This window comes from Mastacembelus armatus, chromosome 1 (genome assembly GCF_900324485.2).
Source record: "Mastacembelus armatus chromosome 1, fMasArm1.2, whole genome shotgun sequence".
Taxonomy (NCBI): domain Eukaryota; kingdom Metazoa; phylum Chordata; class Actinopteri; order Synbranchiformes; family Mastacembelidae; genus Mastacembelus; species Mastacembelus armatus.
Window position 1 is genome coordinate 25040746 of NC_046633.1, and position 23486 is coordinate 25064231.

The window sequence follows — 23486 nt, forward strand, 5'->3', positions numbered from 1 at the left end:
TTGAGTTTGTCATTCACCTCTCTAGCTCCCTCCCTTGTTGGTGAGAACACCCTTCTGCTGCAGTGGTTTAATCCATGCTTGGCTGTAAAACTCCAGACTGAAGCAGACTGCTGAAGTGGGGGAAGGGTGCTGGCGCTGTGTGCCTTGCTGTGGACTTCAGTTTTCTCTGCGGTGCTAGCTATAACTCAGGCGATCTAACGTAAACTGTAGTTAGTGTAAAGGTGCTCTTCAGGTTGCCAGAGTTGTGCTAGTAAAGAGAGCACATTTATGTACATATATATTTCAGAATATATCCAAAAGTGCTTACTGTGTTTTTTTTAGTTTAATTTTATTTCCATGTTTGTTTCTGTTTTCATTTTTTGAGCTTTAGTGTTCTGCTCAACATTCATTGTTTTTTTTTGTTTTTTTTTGTAGTTATGATATGAACAGCACAGCAACACAAGGCCTTAAAACAATCACCATGTGCTTGCTTGATTCACATGGAAACTCCTGGCGTTGCCCCCTCCCTGTTTTCTTCCCTTTTCCTTTTACCCAGCCTTTGCCTCTCCAGCCATTTTAAAAAAAGGAAGAAAAAAAAAACACGCGTACAACGTTGGTGCAATGGTAGTCTAATGGCAGTATTGTGAGACTGCTGTTGAACAGTTACATATGTCTTTAGAATTATTTTCCTTTTACAGTCTTATTTTGGATACTGTGATTCAAATGATTTCCCCTTAAGATCTATCCATATGTTACTGGTCTCTTTCAAACCTTATTAGTTTATACTAAATCTAGGAGAATTGAATTCTAAGCAACACATTAACTCATTTAGGTGCAACAGTTAATTGGGTTGTTTGCTGTGTATTACAGATCCCTTAATCTTTTATTGGATTTTAAACTTGTAAATAGTATGTAGAATGTTATTTTGGGGGCTTGACTAGTTGAACATGTAAAGATAAAAAAACAACCAGACCACATGAAAAATGGGAGCCAAATACACATACTTAAAGAAATGTCACAGGAAGGCTCAATAATCAGCGGCAGCCTATAATAACTCGGACTCTTGGTTCCATCTGGTTTCTTGCTTGTCCTGTAATAGCAAAAATTAAACTGTCTAAGCATAAGGGAAAGCATGAAAAAGAAATGCAGTTGGGGTAAAGTGGTATTGTCTATGGTTGATGTGTTTTTTGCAGGTTGTGTGAGATTAATGTGATGAGCAGTATGAACAAAGGAACAGTTCCACTTGACAATATTCAAAAGCAAAAGCGTGGTTCATGTTTACTTTTCCAGGCAGTTCACATTATTTGTATATGTCAATATATATATATATACCTATTAAATATTTGTAGCTGAATGTTTGAGCTACTGTAAATGCAGAAATTGTCGCAGAAATTGCGAGACTTGCTAGCATATATAGTTTATCATAGGAAAATTACATCTCCAACAAATTTCTCATATTTTGTATTTTTAGTAAGTGTGATAATTGTATCATTTAGATCAAATAATCATACCATATATATTTCTGGTATAAGTTTTAAAGTAGTCAGTCATACAGTTTTGGGATTTCAGATATGAGTGCGTCAATCAAAACACCTGAAAATACCCTGTTAGCAGTCATCTGCACCTAGAGCCTCTTTATACATGCACTGGGTGAGGGGCAAGATATTCTTTTGTACAGGCTTACCACAAAGGTAACATCTAGGTAGATAAACACATCCACACTCACACACTTTCACACCTCTGGGCAAATGAGAGTCCCTGGTCCACTGTGACTGGAAACTGGAGCTCCCAGAGGAAACGCAAGAAACGCCATACAGAAAAGCCCAAGGTGCTTAGATAGAAGAGCTTTACATTGTCAGCATTACATTGATCACTGGTTGAAACAGAGAAGTTTTTAGTAAAATCAGTTAGCAAAACAAAGGGAAACCAAACCAAATGTAATAAGTGAGCGTCACATTTATTCCATCCATTCAACTGAAATGAAATATCTTGGTAATAATTATGCAAATAGCAATTATTTTTAATACTGTGGTGCTAACATAACATAAGGTAGACGCAGGATATAGCAGACCCTAAAGGCTCAGTGTAGCTGCGCACAGCAGACCAGGTGGCCATTTTGAGTCTCGATGAATCCAGATGGAAGCAGTGACAGTGGGGGAGGGAAGACAGCGCACTGCATGCAGTGTTGTTGGAATGGAGGCTCTGTCCTCACTGGCTGAGTATTTCACCTCTGTTGAAAATATGTCATTGGATGTTAGAAGTTGTTAATGTTTAATTAATGAGTAATGTTAACTCTCCACTCATACCTTATGGTGTTGCTGAATAGTGAGCACAAGAATTGTCAGCTCTGACAGCAACAGTGAAATTCTAAACCAGAATTTAGAGATCACTATGACAGACAGAGTTAACATTTGAAATCATTAAAACAAATGTGCTGTTTAAGTACATTTTGCTTCAGTTTTCCCTCATTGTTAATGTACAAGTATGAAAATTTCTGCAGTCTTTTCAGTTTTTTTTTTCTTCCAAGTAGACAGACTTTGTTATAGGATCTGATTATGCCTGTGCTCAGCATGCTGTTCGCAGCAGCGCTGGTGGCCATTTTGTGTTTGTGCAGTAAGAGAAAGGGGGGATGGGCAACCAATGCACAGCAAGGATATATTTGATTTCCAGAAAGGGCTTTTGAAAAAGACAGGCAAAGCTTTCAAAGTAAATTTAATTGTAATCACAAATTAGTTTCTGTCTACCACTACTTTAGCAATACATGTCTGTTTGGAGTCTCAACTAGTCAAAATAGGAAAATACTTCATATTACTATTTTGTGGAGAATCCACTGGTGCAAACTTCAGTAAAGGAAGTAATTCTGCACTGAAATATATGGTTCAGTTTATTTTTTACGTAGGTGTTTTTGTGCCTCTTGAGTTTAAAAAAAAAAAAAAACACCCCTGTCCTGAAATGGTTCGGTCTGTTCAACAGCAGCCCTCCCTGTATGGGGAGAGGCTGGGCAGATAGAGGCTGTTTACTCGATCAAGTTGTGCTCTAATTTCTAGCTGTGCGCAGCTAGCACAAGACCATGTGGTTAAAAAGCGACTTTTCTCACTTGATACAATTTTTGCGGCGACTTTCTATTTCTAGTCTTTCTATTTCTAATGTGACAATCACAGTAGTACAGTATTCATGTTTCATTTACTTGTTTTACTGTATTACATCAAAAAACCTTAGCTCATGGTTTCATTTTTTTGTAAAAACCCAAGAAAATAAAACTCCTTGTCCTGTTTGTTAGCACATCTGTACCATACTGTATTGTTCAGTTCAATTGTGAACATTTTGTCCCTGATCTCTTTTAAATGCCCCACCCCCACTCCTTCCCCGATCACAATGGTTCAGTCCATGGTTGACTAGAAGAGGTTGTTTGAGACTGTGTGTGTGTGTGTGTGTGTGTGTGTGTGTGTGTGTGTCAGAGAGCGATGGGGGAGGGTGGGTGCAGCTGCCTCTGGGTTGAGTGTATTGTGGGTGTGCTGTTTAGCGCTGGCTGTGCACTGCTAGCTAAAGTGAACATTGTGCTGCTTTAAAAGGGGCTTTATTTGTTTGTATGTATTTTACTGGTCATTGTTTGATATCCTATATTCTGTAGGTTTTCTCCATACAGTTTTGTAATTATTATCCCTGATATGCCTTTAAGAAGGCATAATTACTTTAACAACATGAATTTTTTAGGTAGATGTAACCTTTGCCTTCGACTTTTTCTGTGTTGTTTTAGCCATGTGGACCACTGATAAACTCAACAAATTTATTTATCAAATGTCCATGAATTGCGCCAATCCCCCAGTCAAGATGAACTTTTCATCCTAATATTTTTCCAGGAGGTATTCATGGAGAAGCTAGGATATGGGGTGTTAATGACTGCTGTAGAATAAAGGAGCAATTGTTTATGTGCTGTAGAACATTACAATCAAACTGGAAAACCATCAGTGCCAATGATTTTCCACAGGTCTTGATTGAAAATGTTAAGACAGAGGCTGACCACATTATTGAAAAGGCTTTTCCTTTTCATTTTGCAACTTTCCGTTGTGGCCAGAGTGTGATCTTTAGCATTGCAATGTTGTTTATTATTTAAATAAATAAGAAATTGTGTCCAAATAGCTTAGGTTCTCAGTAAATAGACTGTCATTTCGAAGACTTCTTCAGACTGAAGTAGCTACTTGGATGAGTGGTGAAACATTTCTACCTAAAAACTAGAAATCCAGTTGTCATGACTCATCTTCTAGGTACCTCAGGTTACTTTAGGTGACCATGTTATGCAGTTCAGATAAAATCTGTAGGAGGCAAGAGAAGGTAGGATTATTTCTACTGAAAAGATTTACTTGCAGCTTTGTCCATGTTTCTAATTTTATTTTCTGTTTGCCTTTGTTCAAATAAACTACTGTAGCACATGAAGAATCTTTAAAAGGTTGTATGGACAAAATGTAGATGGTGAATCTTTAACATATGCAGAACCACAAGATCAAGTACAACACTAGTAATATTTTGTGAACAATGTTGTTCTTTAATTAGAAAATGTTTTTTGCCTATGGTGTTATTTTGAAAGTACATCCCTCCATCCCCCTGTCATTTACTAGTATGGTTTAGTCCGTACTGGCTGTAGATTTCCATACTGTGGACTAGTTTGTGCTAGAGGTGGGGGATGGGTGTTGCTAAGCAACAGTCTGTGCAGTGTACTTCCCCTCTGTCTGTGCGCTGCTAGCTAGGGTTAGTATTGATAATCATCACGATGTGATTCTAAATGTTGCAGACAATAAAACTGATTTGTAAATATATGTGGCACCTGCACACATATTATGCACTTGACATATGTCACCAGAAAGTGAAAGGTATTTTTTCATTTAATTTGTTTTATTATGCATTATAGCACATGGCTTTGTCAGGAGCATTGAACTGACTTCACACTCATTATGGGCCAATATACCCTTTATAGAATATACCTGTTCAAGGAACAAGATGGACTTGCCCTAGATGAGCCCCTCCTCCTTCTTTTTATATTCTCAAGGAAAGGCCTCTCAGGCTTTTCCTGCTCCAACAACCAGCAAATGCATGGAAGGCCTCAATCCCACACATACAGCTAAAGGTTGACATTTATTATCTCAAAGCATGTTTTAGCATTTGTCTGTCATTCATATCTAACCTAAATTGTTCTCATTGCAGCGTTTCAGTCAGGGTGCTTGCTGGATATTATAACTAGCTGGCATTTTGTTAATTTTTTGTCATTTTTCTGTGTGTCATTAATATGAGTCTTGCATATTGTGTGTCTGTGCATATTGGTGATTTTACATGTATGTATTTATAGCACTGCCAACCTGTTTGTAGTTGTGGACTATTCGCTACGTATATGTGAAGCATACAGAAATCGCGCATTCTCCAAACGTAATCTTAACAGATCTGCATTGCTAACACCCATGAGGATGCTTGCGTTTCTGTTTTTGTCTGTCTTTATGCAGCACTGTCTTGCTGGTGGTCTAACCCACAAGATAACATTCACTAAAATAGAATAAAAATTGATATCACAGTATTTATCTGTATATTTTTAATGGGGGCCTATGGCAGATCATATGGTGTTGTCTATATAACATCCAGGGAATGAGAAGTGTCTGACTTTGTTGGTTTGGCAGTAAACACGCAATTAATCCCAACATGGATATACTGTTTGGGTTGCTGGTGCAGGCGGTCACTTTCATTGAACCTTCTGGTTGTTGTTTATTTGCTCATGTCGCACCATGCTTTACTGACATAGCAATGTGTTTTTGAAAGCTGTTGTAGCCGGAGCACAATGTGGTAAATAAACAAAGGTTTACAAGTCACTTAGTACTGATACATTACAAATTCCAGTACATTGCTTTAATTTATACAAATACCACTAGCATGTCAGCCAGGACATATGTAACTGGTACCTCAACAACAATGTGTCTCATTGCTGTTCTTGGAATGTCCACAGGTTTCGTATAGTTTATCCCATCCAGACCTTTGTTGTACTTTGGGGTTTGTGATCAACTTTCCCTTTGTCTTCAGAACACCCCCAAATGATCTGGCTCAGTTCTGCAGTTATTTGGAATTACAGATTTCACGTTTAGTTTGACAGAATTATTGCCACATTTTGATATTTGGCCAGCAGTTCATTGGCTAGTCACGTACTGTTGAAAGAGTGGATTGCGGAGGCAAGTTTTAACATAACTACAATAAGCACCTGTCATGGAACTTGAGAGGTTTTACAAACCCAGAGAGAAAAGATCCATATGTCCCCTGTTTTTGAAATATCTTAGATGATTTTAGACTACCTACCATAGCAAGTTATTTTTAAATTGAATGAACATGTGCTGGATGTTGTGTAAGCACTTTTTTCTGTGCACTGAAGTTAAAACAAGTAGGCTTGCTGACTTCGGTTTAATCCCATATTTGATAAATTTGACAGAAGATGCACACAGGAATTATATAAAGAAGGAAATAATTGATGTCTACTTAGTGTTTTGTTTCAGCTGTCAGTACATGGTATCACAGGAAATAAGTGACTTGCGTGAAACATCATGGGGTGCAAATTCAGACCTATGCACTTTTTCTTAGCTTAGAGAGTTTGGAAAGTAATACTCTAACATGTTTAGTAACTTTTGTGATAGTTTAAACACAAGCATGATAACTATGCAGTTTAAATTAATGAAGTTTTCTTTTTTAAAAAACAATGTAGTTTTTGGTCACCTAACCAGGCTAAAATTGTGCATTCAAGACATGTGTAGTGGTTTTCTGTAGTCAGAGTCAGAAGAGCTGAAGAGCTGATGTAGCTGCAGACATCCTATTTCTAATGTGGATTAGCTGTAGCTTGTCATGCTAGAGATAATGGCTGGATAGATGTGTATGAATTTAAGTGTAACTTAACTTATTTAAGTGTAAATTGCCTTATATAACTTTTTTTGATACCATGATGAAGTTTAAGTACTTGATTTTTGTTTACTTTTCCAGTTTCTGGAGGGGGTCAACAACAGATTCTTATTAAGGGTGGTGCTGCAATCTGACTGCTCAGCTAGCTACAGGGAGCTCAGCTTGGCTGCAAACAGCAGACCTAACGGCCATTTTGAGGTTCTGCACTGAATCCAGTCACAGTAAATGAGGCTGCAAGATGGGGGAGGGGGGCATTGTGCTCTGCGCAGTATGCAGTAACATTGCAATGTGAAGTGTACCTTGGATCGTGCTTGCATCGCTCTTTATGTTTGTTGCTACATGATGCTTTTTTTCATGCTCCACTTGAATACAGTTATGCTGAAATATCTTCTCACTTATTTTCATAATGATCATTTCTGCAAACATGCTTCCTTGCTGACATGAAAGCAGAGTCGGAATGGCTTGCATTGTTGTGCGTACGCGCCAGTATGTTTGTGTGTTGCTCAGCTTTTCTGTGTACACTTATTTCAGGTGTTTTTAGTGAATGATGCATTTTTTCCATGCACATGTGACAGTCTGGAAAGTTGCAAAATACACAGCTAAATTAAACATTGGACACTGGGCCTTTGGCAGATGACCCTCAGCTACAGTCAGCATTGTGGTAACAAAGATAACTGATTTTACGAAAATATAGCAGCCTGTTGTTTTTATTGGAAAATATTTTATGTGTTTTATGTGATTTTTTTTTTTTTTTTTTTTTTTTTGTTTCTGCTTTGAGACATATTTAATCACAAACAGCTTCTACTATGTTCAATACATACTTTTTTTACAGCATCGGTGTTATATTAACAGACGCACTGATTAAGAAATAAAATTAGTATGTTAATAGCTGAACCCGGCCTTTCTGTGTGGAGTCTGCATGTTCTTCCCGTGCTTGCGTGGGTTTACTCCAGGTACTCCGGTTTCCTCCCACAGTCCAAAAACATATATGTTAGGTTGATTTTTTTTTTTTTTTTTTTACTCTAAAATTGCCCATCGGAGTGAATGTGTGAATGTGTATTTGGTTGTTTTGTCTTTGTGTGTCTATATGTGGCCCTGTGATGGACTGGTGACCTGTCCAGGGTGTACCCCTGCCTTCCACCCAAAGAGAGCTGGGATAGGCTCCAGCAGATTCCCTTGACCCTGGTTAGGGAATAAGCGGGTATAGAAAATGGATGGATGGATGTTAATAGCTGAAACACATTCATGCTCACTTTCACTAAAATACAGGATAGTAAAGTGAGTTGTATGGAGGCATTTTTTTTTTTTTGTAGTTTGGCATTTCTCTCTGTACATTGCTCTGGCAAGCTGTTTGATTGCATTAAATCTTAGGCTGTTTTTTCTTTATCTTTGTGTGAGCTTAGGTTAAGATGTCCTGTTTGTTTGGGTTTTATTAGCCTCATGTCATGACATCAAAGTAGCTGATTACTCATGTAAATCTTTTTATATACCGCATTATGAATTTTAGTGTTAAAGGAGCCTTGTCTTTATACTAACGGTCAATAAGAATGGCCGTAAATGGCAATAAAAGAACATGCCTGAAATATCATGTTTAAATGCCTTGAATGTCTTGAATAGTATTATCACATAATTTTATATAGCAGAAACATAAAATAAAAGTGCAAACAAAAAAGTCATTGGCCAACGTTTTGCTGGAAAAGCACAACTGCAGTAATTTTTATTCTAGAAAGGTGGTCAACTATATAATGTGATATATTTATTTAAATATTAATGAACTTTTATTTTCATCAATATATGTATGTCTAATTTGATGTACTTTGTATTGACTCCACAAATGAATATCTCCTTTTGAAGCTGAGGGCTCATTTACAGCTAAATGGGTGGAGACAGGCTGCTTAATTCAGAGGAGCTAAATTTAGGATTATACTTACGATTTGCATGGTCTCTGCATTTCATATATAATTGATCTGGAGCAGTAATATGAACTTCACTAAAAAATTGCATCTGTTTTTCTTTTAGGTTGTCAAAAGATTTCTGTGGTAAATCTATGACCAGGAACCTTTCGGTTTGAAGGTGAGTTACACATAAATGTTTGAGTCTAAATATTACAGCACGGATCTTGATTGTTACTGAATGTAAAATGAGAATCTTACTGCAGCCTCCTGCACCACACAGCTTCTAATATTGTTTGAGACCCATAAAAGGCAGTCAAAGTGCTCACATACGTGGTTGCATATAAAATTACTATACATGATATGAATACATATAAAATATGAAAACTAGCCTCAACACTAAAACGTGCAACAATCACAACTATACACGGAAAACCCTTTTGTTTTGCATAACCTCTTTACTGCTGCCAACACAGCCTCAATTTGCCCGTGCTGATTTGCTGAGGACTGAACCAATAGGAACGTGGGGGGGATGGGAGGACGGGGTTGGGTTGCTGCTGCTGTTAACTTCTATGTAATTTCTGTTATCTGGATCAGGGTTCAGGAAAATTTATAGGTAATCAGAAAATTTAAGGAGGCAGGAGGCATTTGTCAGTGCAGTTAAACCTTATCTCTGACATGACATCTCTGCACCTTGACTGTAGTCATTTGTAGGACATATCCAGTAATGTGCCACCAGGCAGTAAGGATTTGCCTGATATGACTTGGATATTGAGTAAGATTTGTATTAAAGAAACAGGCTGTTAACCGACCAGTTTGGTATGTGGATCTCTATGAAACAAGAACCTTCTAGAAAGGAGGAAACAAGAAAGCCATAGAGCTCTGGAGTGACCTCTAGTGTTTCCTCTGTAACTGTGCAGCTAATTTTTTGACTGTGCAATGCGTAAAGTCTAGGACAGGTTCTCTTGCAGCTTTTCATTATGGTTTTGTAACACTTTCCCAGACTCATCATGCTATAGCATCTAATCTATCCTTGTCTCTCCACAGGCAGCAATGGAAGTTGTTGTGACAGAAGAGAAGAAGAAGATTTTCCGTGCCAGGAAGACCATGAAGATCAGTGATCGACAGCAGCTGGAGAGTCTTCACAGCACTTTGTTAACAGCAGCTCCAGGCTTGTCCGGCCCATCTCCTCCTCCCCTAATGAATGGCACGCACAAAGAAGATGGACAAAAACTGGGGGACAAAGAGCAAAACAACATCTCAGACTCAAACTCCCCTCATGCTGCATCACCTGCTTCTCCTGCTCCTTACCTGTCCCTCAATCTGTCTCCTTCCCCTTCGTCTTCACAAAGTCCAAAAGCAAAGGATGAAACTCTCACTTCTCCTACATCACCATTCCACTCTCTAAACTCTGAACTGAAAAAGATGGAGGAGGAGAAGAAAGGTTCTTCATCGTCCTCGTCAAATGTTACACTAGCAACAACAGAATCTAAGGAAAAGTGGGCAAAAGACACTGAAGTGGTCACAGAGACAGAAAAAAAACTGGTAATAGTTTCAAATGTTTGTTTTTGTTGTGCAACATAGTCTCTGTCCTCAATTTATACTGGACTTGTTCAGTCCAAAAAACTTTTAATTAATTATCATTTAATGTTTTTTCTTAGGTAGGACAAACTGCAACAGAGGACAAGGCCGTGGTAACGACAAAGGAGTCTGTTAAAGGTTCGGCTCCATGTTCACCTCTGTCACCTACAATGTCTGACTGCACAAAACCAATGAATACTGCTAGTGACACTTCAAAGGCCAAGGACACTGAGGCATCCACAACCAAAGTAAAAGATGGAAAACCACCTTCTCCAAAATCTATAAAGCCCGATTCCTCTCCTGCTTGTCCTTCTTCATCTCATCCAGCTTCCTCTTCTTGTGCGGATCTAAAACAAGAAAAGGAAATCAAAGATCAGGACATAAAAGAAGAAAAGGATGACAAAGAAGATGTGAAGAAAGCATCAGTGAGTGAGGAAAAGATGGAGTTGGACGTGGTAAAAGAAGAGATCAAAAGGGAAAAAACCACAAAGCCATCTCGGCCGTCATCCACTCCACCATCTAATACAGGTATGAGGAGGATATTATCACATAGCTTCAAATTATTTGCTTTGTTTTGGTAAAGATTTCTAGAAACACAAAGGACTTTTTTTAACCAAAAACAGTAATATTAATTATTCAGTATTTTATGCATGCAGAGCTTTGTAGACCTGAAATCAAAAGCTATGCAAATTGTAGGGTACAGGGTTATTGCAGACACACTTAGCAATTGTAGTAGATGCAAATAAGATACCATTTAAAATGGTATTAATGCTGCTTATAGAAATACTTGCAAGTTGAGCAACTTACATGAGATGGATATTGGCAGACAAAGATTCTTTCAACTAGCATGGGTGAAACAACAGTAATACTGGATCATACACATCTTGTAATACAACTCATTGGACATTTCTTGTCTGGTAGATGCCTCTTCCTTTAAACTCCACACCTGCCGTTTTTTACAAAGGCTTATTTTCCTATGGCATTGGAATAAGTGTATTATGAATAGTTTAATCAGATTAAAGCCAAAGTTTTTTTTTCATTTTCCTGATTTCGAAAAACAATACAGTGTGGGATAAAACAAGTATAAGCGCAAGTAGTTTCTGATTGGAGTTCAGTTTGTCATGGCTTACCCGCAGGTGTATGGTTGACTGAAAACCTGCAGTCTAACGCAAGAAATGAATCAAAGTTCTTAGTGCACTCTACTTGTTTTGCCTGTTCTGATTGTTTCTGATTCATCTGAGTAATTGAGACTGAAGGAAAAGAGAATACTGCAAGAAACAAAATAATGTAAGAAAGATTTTGAGCACATACAAGTCTTTGTCTTTGTTTCCCAAAAGAAGAGAAGGGCTCGACCTCAGGGCTGAAGCGCACATATTCAGAGGGTTATGAAAAAGATGGACAAACTGTGAAAAGAGAGGCAAAGAGGCCCAAGGTGAAGCATGATGAGTTGGAGGCACAACTGGAACTTAAAATTACTGCAAAAACCGAAAAGGCTCACCATAAACTTGAAAAGGTTTGTATGTAGCTATCCTGCTGCTGATTTTTTTTTTTTTTTTTTTTTCCCCCCCAAAGTCTAAGCCAACTTTATTTTGCGTTGATGGCAGATGAATTTTGATAATGACTTAATTTCTCCTTTTCCTGATCTTCTTCCTCAGATTGTGCAACAGTTAGTGGATGAACGGTTGAGAGTCTTGGAGCTCACAATTTTTGACAAACATTTCCAAGAGCTGAAAGACAGGGTAGACAAGATCGACTGTGCCACCAAACACCAAACTGCTATTACCACACTCCAGGTACGTAGATGATGGTAACCTTGCATCTTTCTATAATGAGAGCACATACAGAATTGAGAGATGCTGATAAATGGTATATAGTTAATGAGTTGCTAAAATTGTTTTTGTATATTAGCAAGGCACAAAAAAAGTCAATCTCCCTCTCTACCATGTTTTTAGGCTAAGATAGCCCGATTATCAAAGAAGTTTGGAGAAGCCAATCAGGTGTCAGAGAACAAAAGGAAACAGGAGGTAAGACATGGCTTTCATTTTATTCTTATGTTTTCACCAGTCTTTAAAAGCCTGGTGTGCAAGTGATTCTTTCTGAACACGTCCTGACAGCATACTGTCTGATTTACAGACGCTTGCGGCTGTTACTTCTACTGCTGCTACTGTTGCCCAGGCTGCAGCTGTTTCTAACAACTCTCAAGCTCAGCGGTAAGTGTGTCCATGCACAGAGCAATTTGTCTTCTAAATCCCAGTCAACCATTCTATAAATTTTGACCTATAAAATAAAGAGGGTTTCAGGCTTTTTTTCTTGAAGTGAGTTTATCACTTCACTGCAAGCTCACGTTTGCCAGGCCATTTTATCATGTGACAATATTTTTTGAGCTTTCAAAATTAAAAGCAGCAGTGTTTTTAAACATGTTACCATTGAGTCATACACTAGTGTTTGCACTTTGGTGTTGTGTGAATATAATTTGGCTTTTGTATGAACGTGACAATACCGGACTGAAGCCAGTACCACACATGGAGCCGTCCACAGCGTGAATAGTTGACATTGTCCCAGGTTGCTATCTGTAGTCACTAGACGCTGAATTTAAAAGTAATGGACAGAATCCTTTAAATCTCTTTGGAAACCAACATTTGATGTCCCTTGTTCCGTTTGCCAGGATCAACTTTTTTTAATCTTTTAACTTCACTGCAAATATTTCTTAAGACTGGTTTGGAATAAGCAAATACACGTCCCAGTCTGTGTTTTGCACCTGCAAAGTAACACCACAAGGGTCCAGGTCCTGAGTCTTGTGACGTTCTACAATGTGAAGCCTGAGCGTTTCCTCAGGCAGTGCAGAGTGTAGTTAAAACTGCACCTCTCCTCCCAACAGCGTGCTCCGTCGGCAGGCAGTAGAGCCACAGCCTGAGGCGCCCAGAGAGAGAGTGGTGACCTCTATTGGTGAGACTCCTGTACTGTCTGCCAAGAAGAAGGAAGAAGAGAAAATGGAGGAGGAGAAGGGCACATCACGTCATATTGCCATGGCAAAAAAACTGGCAGAATACAGTGAAGGAAAATGCAGAGCAGACGTTAAACTCCGTACAATCACTTCCCACTTGGAGAAAGTGCTGTACCACAACTGTAAAAGGAGCTCAGGGAATCCCAGGCCTGACCGCTATGCATCTTACATATTCCGCTACTTAGTCCCATATGACACCTACTGCGACTGGGTTGCAAAGGTCAACTATGTTGGATTACTGGGCAAGGAGGCACTGCCCACGAACTTAAGGAGAGCAATGAGGATGTACATTGAACGTCGATTCCCTATACTCTCCTGTGACAGCTGGAGGGAAATTCGTGATGTAATCAATGAAATACTACGAGTGAAGAGAAGACCTGAATTTTTTCGAGAATATGAGGAAAGAACTCCAATGTCATTTTGACACTCTGTTACAGAAACAGAAGCATACTGGGACAATTGACATTATGCATCATTGAAGTTATCAAAACATTTTATCTAAATGTCAGTTATTGCACCTAGATTCTTGACAGCATTCATGAAAGTTAATTTCATATTGAAAGTGATGTGAGTTCCTGGAGACCTTAATACAAAAAGCATTGGAACTGGCACAATTCCTGAAAATGTTTAACTATACTTGCTTACTGATTAAATGCTTTAACAAAATCACATATACGTGACATGTACTTCAATCATGAGGTGGAGTCTGGCCTTAAGTTCAGAGATGACTGTATGAAATGGAATAAAATCATGCCACCATCTTTCCTCATTCAACACCTTCCTGTCATGGGCATAAACAGGTCTAAGTGTGAACAATTCTAAGCAAAAGCAATCTTTCTAAACAGGGTGGTCCGGACTTCCTTGGAAGCAAAACAGACTCCGACAACAGTTTCTTCGCCCATTGTACCTGGTGAGTAACAGGGTTTCCTTTCGTTCTGGATGTTGTGTTGGTCTTTGTGGTTTCTGAACTTCAGTCCTTTTCTTTAAAGGCATGTACGCAGTTTGCATGTGCTTCATATGTTCTTGTAATTTTGTGTGGATTCTGTAGGTTCCTTCTATGGTTTAAAGAAAAAAATAAAACCAACAAATAACTGATCCTACCAACATGTTTTGCCTGAGTAGCCAGATGTGGAGAGACATGTTCCTTTATTATCATTAACTCTCTGGGGTCGACAAACGCTCCGGGCCGTTTTGTGGTATCTTCTCCTGATAACGCCAAAAAGAACTTAAATCGCTCTGTCAGTTTTGATCGTACAGATAAGAGCAATACAGCATTCAAATCTGTAAAGGGTCTAGTTTTATTTGTATACACTCATAATAACAACTAAACGCTGTGCTTTTGTAAAATGAAGAAAGCAGACAGGGTGCGCTCTCTGTCTTCTTTGTCTCTGTCACCTCTCGTTCACAGACACAAATAAAACAACCTGAATCTCAGCGAATACTTGCCTCAAAGACATGAGAAATATATGTATAGAAATCTTGAAATGTCTACTTTTAAATAAAACAGTTCGAGTCGAAAACAAATAATCTCTTTTTATGTAATCCGTATGAAAGTAAGGAGCGGTACGGTGTCTTCTGTCTCACCTCATTATAGCTAATGTGATCCCGCCTCGCACTGAGCGCCCTGTTCATATGGAAATAATCTGAGGTGAGACAGGTAATTATGTGCATGCCCCTGAGAAATGACATAAAACGTCAAGCATCATCATAGAATTTACTTACTTTTTCTGTGCGTTTGGATGATGGCACACTACACGGTTGAAGAAACACTTCAGATGGTTCTGGACAGCGAGGAAGAGTTTACTTTCTCGTCAGAGGAAGAACGCGACTCAGATGATGAACGTTTGCATTTTGAAGAACGACTGGATCCAGCGGAGGATATAATTCCTGATGAGTAAGCCTTTTATTATTACCTTCATGATTTAAAATATTATTGGCATTCTGATTTCTCATCAAGTATGCATATACTAAGGTGCTGTGAAAAATAAATGCTAACAGTTGTTTACAAAATTCTTTTAGGACTGTGAATACACCACTTACGCCATCACCTGCATCTTGCAAAGGAAGTGGACACAGGTATTTTTCAGTTTTCAACTCCATTCAGAATCTTATAGTGTAAGTGTGCATTCACTGTTTAACAGATGTTACATGTTAATTTGATTTATTTACTCTATGGTAAAATGTGTGCTATGTGGTAATTGTTGTGTTTTTGTTTATCTATAAATTAGTACTAGTATCAGTGAACATCACAATAATGTTAATAATGTAGTTTATTTGTGTAAACAGCATGCTTACTTTTTTATTTCAGATGTGAGAAAAACCGTGCAAAAGAACCTGTGGCAAAGAGAGCTAAAGTAGATAAGAAGCCCACTCAGTCATGGAAAACAGAGACTGATGTTGACATGGCTCCACAGGCTCTGAGATTCCTGCCCACACAGGAACCTGGACCACAGCTAAGACCCTGTGATGCACACACTCCCATGAGTCTCTTCAAAATGTTTTTTTCTGAAACTGCTATGTCAATTCTGTGTCGAAACACCAATGCTCAGGCTGCCAGGTCACGTGCAAAGGGCCATAAATATAAATGCTCAGACGTCAGCATCAGTGAGCTGTACCGCTACATTGGGCTACTCTTCTACATGGCTATGGTGAAGTTGAGGTCCATCAGAGACTACTGGCGGCGGGAGAGTCTTTTCTCTGTTCCTTTTCCTGCTACAGTCATGTCAAGGGACAGATACCGCACCATTTCATGGAATCTGCACATGAGTCACCCAGATGCAGACAAGGACAATGACGGAAAGAGGGGCACAGCTGCACACGACCGTCTTTTCAGGGTCAGACCCCTCATGGACAGTATCCGGCTTGCATGTAAGGCCATCTATCATCCGAGAAGAAATCTGGCAGTGGATGAAAGAATGGTTGCATGCAAAGCAAACACAGGGATGACTCAGTACGTGAAAGCCAAGCCAACCAGGTGGGGCTTCAAGTTGTTTGTTCTTGCGGACTCATCAAATGGATATACTGTAGATTTTGCTGTGTACACAGGGAAGAACAACTTTCCCACAGGCCATGGGCTGCCATATGATGCTGTGACATCTCTGTTGGACCGTACAGTTTTGGGTTCTGGGTACCATGTATACATGGATAATTTTTACACCAGTCCCAAGCTCCTAACAGACTTGTTTGCTTTGAAGTTTGGTGCATGTGGGACCTACAGAGACAACAGGAAGGATTGCCCTCAGAATGCAGCTAACTCGCTCACCAACAAATCTGTGAGGGGCTCCATCAGGTGGATTCGAGATGGACATCTTGTGTTTGTGAAATGGATGGACACACGAGAGGTGTCTGTGTGTTCCACCATCCATGCTGCTTATACAGGAGACACTGTGCAGAGGAGGGTGAAAACACAAAATGGATGGAGGACAAAGACTTTTCCATGTCCTGCCCCTGTGACTGCCTACAACCATCACATGGGGGGCGTTGACCTGTCTGATCAGCTGTTGCAGTACTACACTACACAGCACAAGACAATGAAGTGGTACAGAAAGCTGTTTCTACACTTCTTGGACATTGCTGCCACCAATGCCTATATTGTACACAAAGAGCTTTATGGCACCATGAGCCACAAGGAGTTTATGGAAGAACTCATTGCAGAGCTCTGTGGTGTGTCACAAAAAATAACACCAAAACGCAGCAGTGTTGACCATGTGCCAGTTCCAGGAGCTGGGCAGGCCTCAGATGCCACTGCTGGTCGCCGGATCTGTGTGCTTTGCAAAGCAAAGCATGGTAAGAGGCAGGACACTCCTTGGAAATGCCAGGCATGTGATGTTCCCTTGTGTGTTCAGCTGAAAAGGAACTGTTTCCTAGTGTGGCACAAAGATGTCTAGCTGTTCAATTCTGTGTACTATGTGAGAGAGTAGGTTATACATAGGGTGTAAGAGTGGGCTTTTAGTTTTGCCCTCAATGTATTCTCTGTATCAGTGATATTTAACTATATTATAAATAAACTAAAAACAAAAATATACATTTCTTTTGTCTTTACATTCATAGCAATTCCCTCTCAGCCACTTTCCTGACTGAAAGGCTCAATATGTGGGTCTTTGTCTTCTCAGGTGTGAATCAGGGTTATTCACAGCTTCTTGTATATGCCCTTTCAAAACAAAAAGTGTCTTAGAAAATTTAAATCAGTGTATTGTTTTCTGTGAATGAGTGAACAAGATGATTTTCACATTGTTTTGAAGCAAGCACTCTAGGCTACAACATCCTGTTCTCAAAAGTCTTGTGAACCAAAGTTCTGTGTTTTATGGTCTTATTTCAGTGACTTCAAAATTTTAGTTTTTCACTAACCATGCATAAACAAAACTGTTCTCAAAAACACAATCATGTATAAACATTCTGCTCACATATTGTAGCTAGGGCTGCATGAAATATCATTTCAGTATCAACATCGCCATGTGCGCAGGCACAATAGTCGCAGGAGCAAGGGTAGGGCAAAAATTTATTCATTTTTTTTATTCAAAAAAAAAAAAAACTTGCACGAGTATATTTGCCTGATATGAAGTAATTCAATTCTAATTTTGGGGTTCTTTTAAAAAAAAAAAAACTATTTACAAAGCACGTTTGTTGCTTCATGTTTTTCGCATGGCGAAATGAGTGAGGAATGGGGGAAAAAAAACGTAGAAATGTAGAAATTTTTGCAAATTTATTAAAAAAGAAAAACTGAAATATCACATGGTCATAAGTATTCAGACCCTTTGCAGTGACACTCATATTTAACTCACATGCTGTCCATTTCTTCTGATCCTCCTTGAGATGGTGCTCCTCCTTCATTTGAGTCCAGCTGTGTTTAATTAAACTGATTGGACTTGATTAGGAAAGGCACACACCTGTCTATATAAGACCTTACAGCTCACAGTGCATGTCAGAGCAAATGAGAATCATGAGGTCGAAGGAACTGCCCAAGGAGCTCAGAGACAGAATTGTGGCAAGGCACAGATCTGGCCAAGGATACAAAAGAATTTCTGCAGCACTCAAGGTTCCTAAGAGCACAGTGGCCTCCATAATCCTCAAATGGAAAAAATTTGGGACGACCAGAACTCTTCCTAGACCTGGCCGTCCAGCCAAACTGAGCAATCGTGAGAGAGGAGCCTTGGTGAGAGAGGTAAAGAAGAACCCAAAGATCACTGTAGCTGAGCTCCAGAGATGCTGTAGGGAGATGGGAGAAAGTTCCACATAGTCAACTATCACTGCAGCCCTCCACCAGTCGGGGCTTTATGGCAGAAGGGCCCGACGGAACCCTCTCCTCAGTGCAAGACACATGAAAGCCAGCATAGAGTTTGCCAAAAGACACATGAAGGACTCCCAGACTATGAGAAATAAGATTCTCTGGTCTGATGAGACCAAGATTGAATTTTTTGGCGTTAATTCTAAGCGGTATGTGTGGAGAAAACCAGGCACTGCTCATCACCTGCCCAATACAATCCCTACAGTGAAACATGGTGGTGGGAGCATCATGTTGTGGGGGTGTTTTTCAGCTGCAGGGACAGGGCGACTGGTTGCAATTGAAGGAAAGATGAATGCGGCCAAGTACAGAGATATCCTGGAAGAAAACCTCTTCCAGAGTGCTCAGGACCTCAGACTGGGCCGAAGGTTCACCTTTCAACAGGACAATGACCCTAAGCACACAGCTAAAATAACAAAGGAGTGGCTTCGGAACAACTCTGTGACCGTTCTTGACTGGCCCAGCCAGAGCCCTGACCTAAACCCTATTGAGCATCTCTGGAGAGACCTGAAAATGGCTGTCCACCAACGTTCACCATCCAACCTGACAGAACTGGAGAGGATCTGCAAGGAAGAATGGCAGAGGATCCCCAAATCCAGGTGTGAAAAACTTGTTGCATCATTCCCAAGAAGACTCATGGCTGTACTAGCTCAAAAGGGTGCTTCTACTCAATACTGAGCACAGGGTCTGAATACTTATGACCATGTGATATTTCAGTTTTTCTTTTTTAATAAATTTGCAAAAATTTCTACATTTCTGGTTTTTTCTGTCAAGATGGGGTGCTGAGTGTACATTAATGAGAAATAAAATGAACTTTTTTGATTTTGGCAAATGGCTGCAATGACACAAAGAGTGAAAAATTTAAAGGGGTCTGAATACTTTCCGTACCCACTGTATGTCAGGAGTGCCGTGCAGCTGTTACCACAACACGCGGAAACATAACTAATTTGTTTGATTATTTAAGTCGGCACCACAGAGCGCTGTATGACAAGTGCAAAGCCAGATCTTATTGCTGTCCCAAGCAGACAACTATTTCAGATGTATTTGCCAGTGTTACACCATATGAGAAGGGTTCCAAGCGTGTATTTCTACACATTGCAATATATGTCACAGGAAAAAAAAGATATCGTAATGTGAGTTTTTTTTTTTTTTCAATCTCGTGCAGCCCTAATTCTAGCCCAGTTTGTGCTGATTACAGTCTTATCAGACTTTAGCCATTAATACGTTTAAAAGCAACTGAAAAAAGCAGTGCATATGCACGTCAGTGCATGTCAAAACTTGTCCATGGCCCCAAAACACCCTTAGACCCCAAAGGGTTAAAAACAAAAATCGTGTTTTGAAAAAAGGATGTTTTCAGGAGTAAACTGGCTATGGGCTGAGTGCCACAGACAGTGCCCTTTGTACTTGACCCTTTTCAAGCCTGATCTTGACTGCCTTAGAATTGGAAGGGAGACCACCTCGGAATAACCAGTTGCTGCAAGGGTTGTGTGTCAAGCTAGCAACCTATCCCTGCAAAAACCTCAGCGACAGGCGCCCCAAGCTGACTGATGTGAAAGACCTTCATTGTATCATCATGTTTCAGTGTCTCTAAGAGAGACAGGGGACCCTGCCTGTGGGATAAACACTAAAGAAAATTAAATACGAAAATACTGTCAACTTTATCCTTATCCTACACTTCCTGTTTACATGTGGTTACAATTATCTGCATGTGCTTTCTGCGATAAGTGTTTGTGTTTTTTTCCATTGCATGCTGGAAGGGATTTTTAGCTTGCCATGATCTTACTTGCGATAAACAATTCGTGGACATGGCGACATAATTTGCTTGTGGTTTTGCCTCCTTTAATTGACTGTAGGTAAGAAGAAGCAGATGAGTGAAGGAGCGTAGAATACCGTTCATCTAAAAATCTCAGTGACACATTCCATTCCATTCTGAAACAAGCCATTTGTCCTGTTTTCCTCAGCAAATCCAGCTCTACCAGCTCCTGCCCCTGCTCCAGGCCCATCATCCACCTCCACTGCCATGGTTCCACAGGCACCCATCCTCCAGCTGATCACCTCCACTTCTAATGTTGCCTCCACTTTGGCCACAGGCATCACCACACAGAGTCCCACAGGCACCTTGCTTCTGAAGACAGCCTCTGGCAGCAGCGTGGTGGCTCCAGGCCAGCCGCTCCTCATACAGCTGCCTATATCGATGACTAATGGCCAGACAGGAACGTTGGTCAACATCCCTGTCTCCTCTTTATCTGCAGCCAGCTCACTCAACAAGGCCAAAACTACTGCTTCTACTGCCACGTTTATACTTAAGCCTGCCTCTACCACTACCACAGCACCAGTCTCTGCCCCAACTGTTGCCACTGTCCCAACACTCCAGCCCTCCACTGTCCAGATGTCTTCTGCCCAGATCTCTATTGCCCGACCTGTGTACCAGGGAGGTGCCGGGACAATAACTACGCCCAATGCAGGTGTATCTGTGACCACAGCCAGGACGCCTGTTCAGTCTGTCTCTGTAGCTGGAGCTATGTCATCAGCCTCTTCGCCTGCAGCATCTGGGCCAGCAGCAACAGGTTCCACCGCTCCAGGACCCCCACAAGGAACGTCTCTGACATCAAAGACAGGTGGGTGTGTGCTTTCACTAACAGGATTGTTGTATTTCCATTTCATCTTTGCTGCAGTTAACAGCTTGTAGAACTCAACCTGTCAGTCATTTGGCCAGTCTCAAATATTTCAGAAGGGTGTATAAAGACATGATAACATCTTGCTTACCTTGTTTACTATGACACTTGTACGAGTATTTTTTGTTTGTTGTTTTGTTGTTACCCTTTTTATCTGTTTTCATTTTTTCCTTTTTTCTCAGACAACCAAGCCACAGGATCCAATGCATCCAAATCAGCTGCTCCAGCAGCGCGACCCAAAGGCTCTGTCATCGATCTCACTGAGGACGATGACGATGTGCAAGGTAAAGTTGATGTGTACCCATAAAATAACATAGTTTTTTAGTTCATCACTTTTCTATATATATTTCTAAAACACATAATAATTTGAAAATTCTTTAGTCTAATTGTTTTACTGTATGCTGTCTAGTGACAGGAGTGAAGAATGCCACTGTTCCCTCACCTTCCCTGCGTCCTCATCCAGTTGTCAGCATTCCTAACAGTAAGATCACTAGATTGTTTCATGAGGATGAAAGAGTGATTTTGTGCATGCATGTGATATTGGGACAACCACCTGAATGTGATAAGATTTGTGTGGGTTCTAAAAAACATAGTTAATGCTTGTATATTTCATATATAAATTATACATGTAGTCTTCATATGTGCTCTGTGTCCTTAGGTGCTGGAGCAAGGTCGTCCCCACAAAGCATTCAAAACCCCAACAATCCTCAGTTGACAGTCCACCACCGCCCCCAACTGGTGAGCGTTTGGAAATGTATTTTTCATATTTTGTACAATGCAAATGCACTTTGGGATTTGTAATTTTGAAATTGCATTTTTATCAGTTAATGACAAGCTTTATAACCTTTATAGCCATAACCTTTCTAGACTCACTTTCATTGTGAGTAACTGGGTGATATTATTAAGAAAAGGGGGTTAGAAACATACACTTTTGCTGTAGGACCAACTCATGACAGCAGTTTTCTCTCTTACAGGATTCTTCGATGAAACCCCGCACTGTAACCACTACTACACCAACCCGAGGCACCAACATGGTACTCCCCCCTCTCCCTCCAGCACCTGCACCTCAACGCTTACCCCCAGAGGCTGAGCGAACTTCACCTCCTCAGCAACCTCAGCTGAAGCTGGTGCCAAGTCAAACTGGCATTGTGCTGTCTTGGTGTGTATCAGAAACCGATCGAACCTGTGCTGCTGTGGACAGCTATCACCTCTATGCCTTCCATCAAGACAACTCTAACACTAATTCAGCGCAGCAGCACTGGAAGAAAATTGGGGAGGTGAAAGCCCTTCCTCTACCTATGGCCTGTACACTGACCCAGTTTCAGTCTGGCTCCACTTACCATTTTGCTGTTCGAGCCAAAGACATATATGGGCGCTTTGGCACCTTCTGTGAACCTCAGTGCACAAATGTCATCAGTGCCAGCTCAAACTGAAAAGGGAAGGAATGGAAACTTTTTTTTTTGCATTTCAAAGTTCATGATTTCTTGCATTTCTTAGTTGTGTTAGGACCTTAAATATTTTGTGGTGAACACGTACAGTGTCTGTAAATATGTTTCTGCATAACAACTGGACATCTGGCTGACTTCGAGAATGAAACAGCAAATGGCTGGTTTTGTCTAGTTGATGTATGTTATGTATTTTTGTAATTTAAACTGTTGTATATAATTGTACTACTTTGCCCCTCTACCAAGTCAGATATTTATGTTGTTGACTCCTGTTACCCTTACCCAGATGTCTTTGCTTTACTTGAGAAAAGGGGACAGGATTATCCGCATAAACTTCAGATTGCACAGAAATATATAATTGTGTGGTAGAACCTAAATAACTTTTGTAACTTTTGTCTGGTAACCAGACTTTGGCAAACACAATAAAAGGTTTTATTAAAGACTCTGTTTGTGACAAACATTATTTTCTGTTGACTTGGTTCAAAGATCTTCACTAAAATAAAAACACTGCTAGTGTTAACACCTGAATGGTCTTTACTTTGTCCTTTGAAAAGTAGAAAGTAACCCTGAGTTTGGGATCTTCAAGAAAGTATTTGTCATCTTCATCTTCAAATTTGTAAGCGTGTTCGTTTTTCTGCAGTGAGGACTCTTCACAGTAACTCAATTTAGTAGATTTATTTGCATTGAAGAATCATCAACATGTACATG

General features: G+C 40.0%; 1 protein-coding gene across 4 annotated transcripts in view; it reads left to right on the plus strand.

Moving 5' to 3' along the window:
- atf7ip (activating transcription factor 7 interacting protein) overlaps positions 1 to 23221 on the plus strand; it is a 38076-nt gene extending 14855 nt beyond the window's left edge. For 2 of the 4 annotated variants that reach the window (XM_026302931.1, XM_026302930.1), the window contains exons 2-17: positions 8920 to 8973; positions 9840 to 10337; positions 10454 to 10901; positions 11711 to 11886; positions 12029 to 12166; positions 12326 to 12397; positions 12507 to 12583; positions 14223 to 14287; positions 15142 to 15271; positions 15397 to 15453; positions 15686 to 17163; positions 20620 to 21276; positions 21516 to 21617; positions 21743 to 21814; positions 21992 to 22071; positions 22308 to 23221. In XM_026302931.1, coding sequence (XP_026158716.1) covers positions 9846 to 10337; positions 10454 to 10901; positions 11711 to 11886; positions 12029 to 12166; positions 12326 to 12397; positions 12507 to 12583; positions 14223 to 14287; positions 15142 to 15271; positions 15397 to 15453; positions 15686 to 17163; positions 20620 to 21276; positions 21516 to 21617; positions 21743 to 21814; positions 21992 to 22071; positions 22308 to 22766 — 4503 coding nt within the window. In that variant the 5' untranslated portion in view covers positions 8920 to 8973; positions 9840 to 9845 and the 3' untranslated portion in view covers positions 22767 to 23221. Of the gene's footprint in view, positions 1 to 5043; positions 5102 to 8919; positions 8974 to 9839; positions 10338 to 10453; positions 10902 to 11710; positions 11887 to 12028; positions 12167 to 12325; positions 12398 to 12506; positions 12584 to 14222; positions 14288 to 15141; positions 15272 to 15396; positions 15454 to 15685; positions 17164 to 20619; positions 21277 to 21515; positions 21618 to 21742; positions 21815 to 21991; positions 22072 to 22307 lie in introns of those variants that run through there. The other 2 variants (XM_026302932.1, XM_026302933.1) reach the window with 2 other exon arrangements.
- The last annotated feature ends 265 nt before the right edge of the window (positions 23222 to 23486 follow it).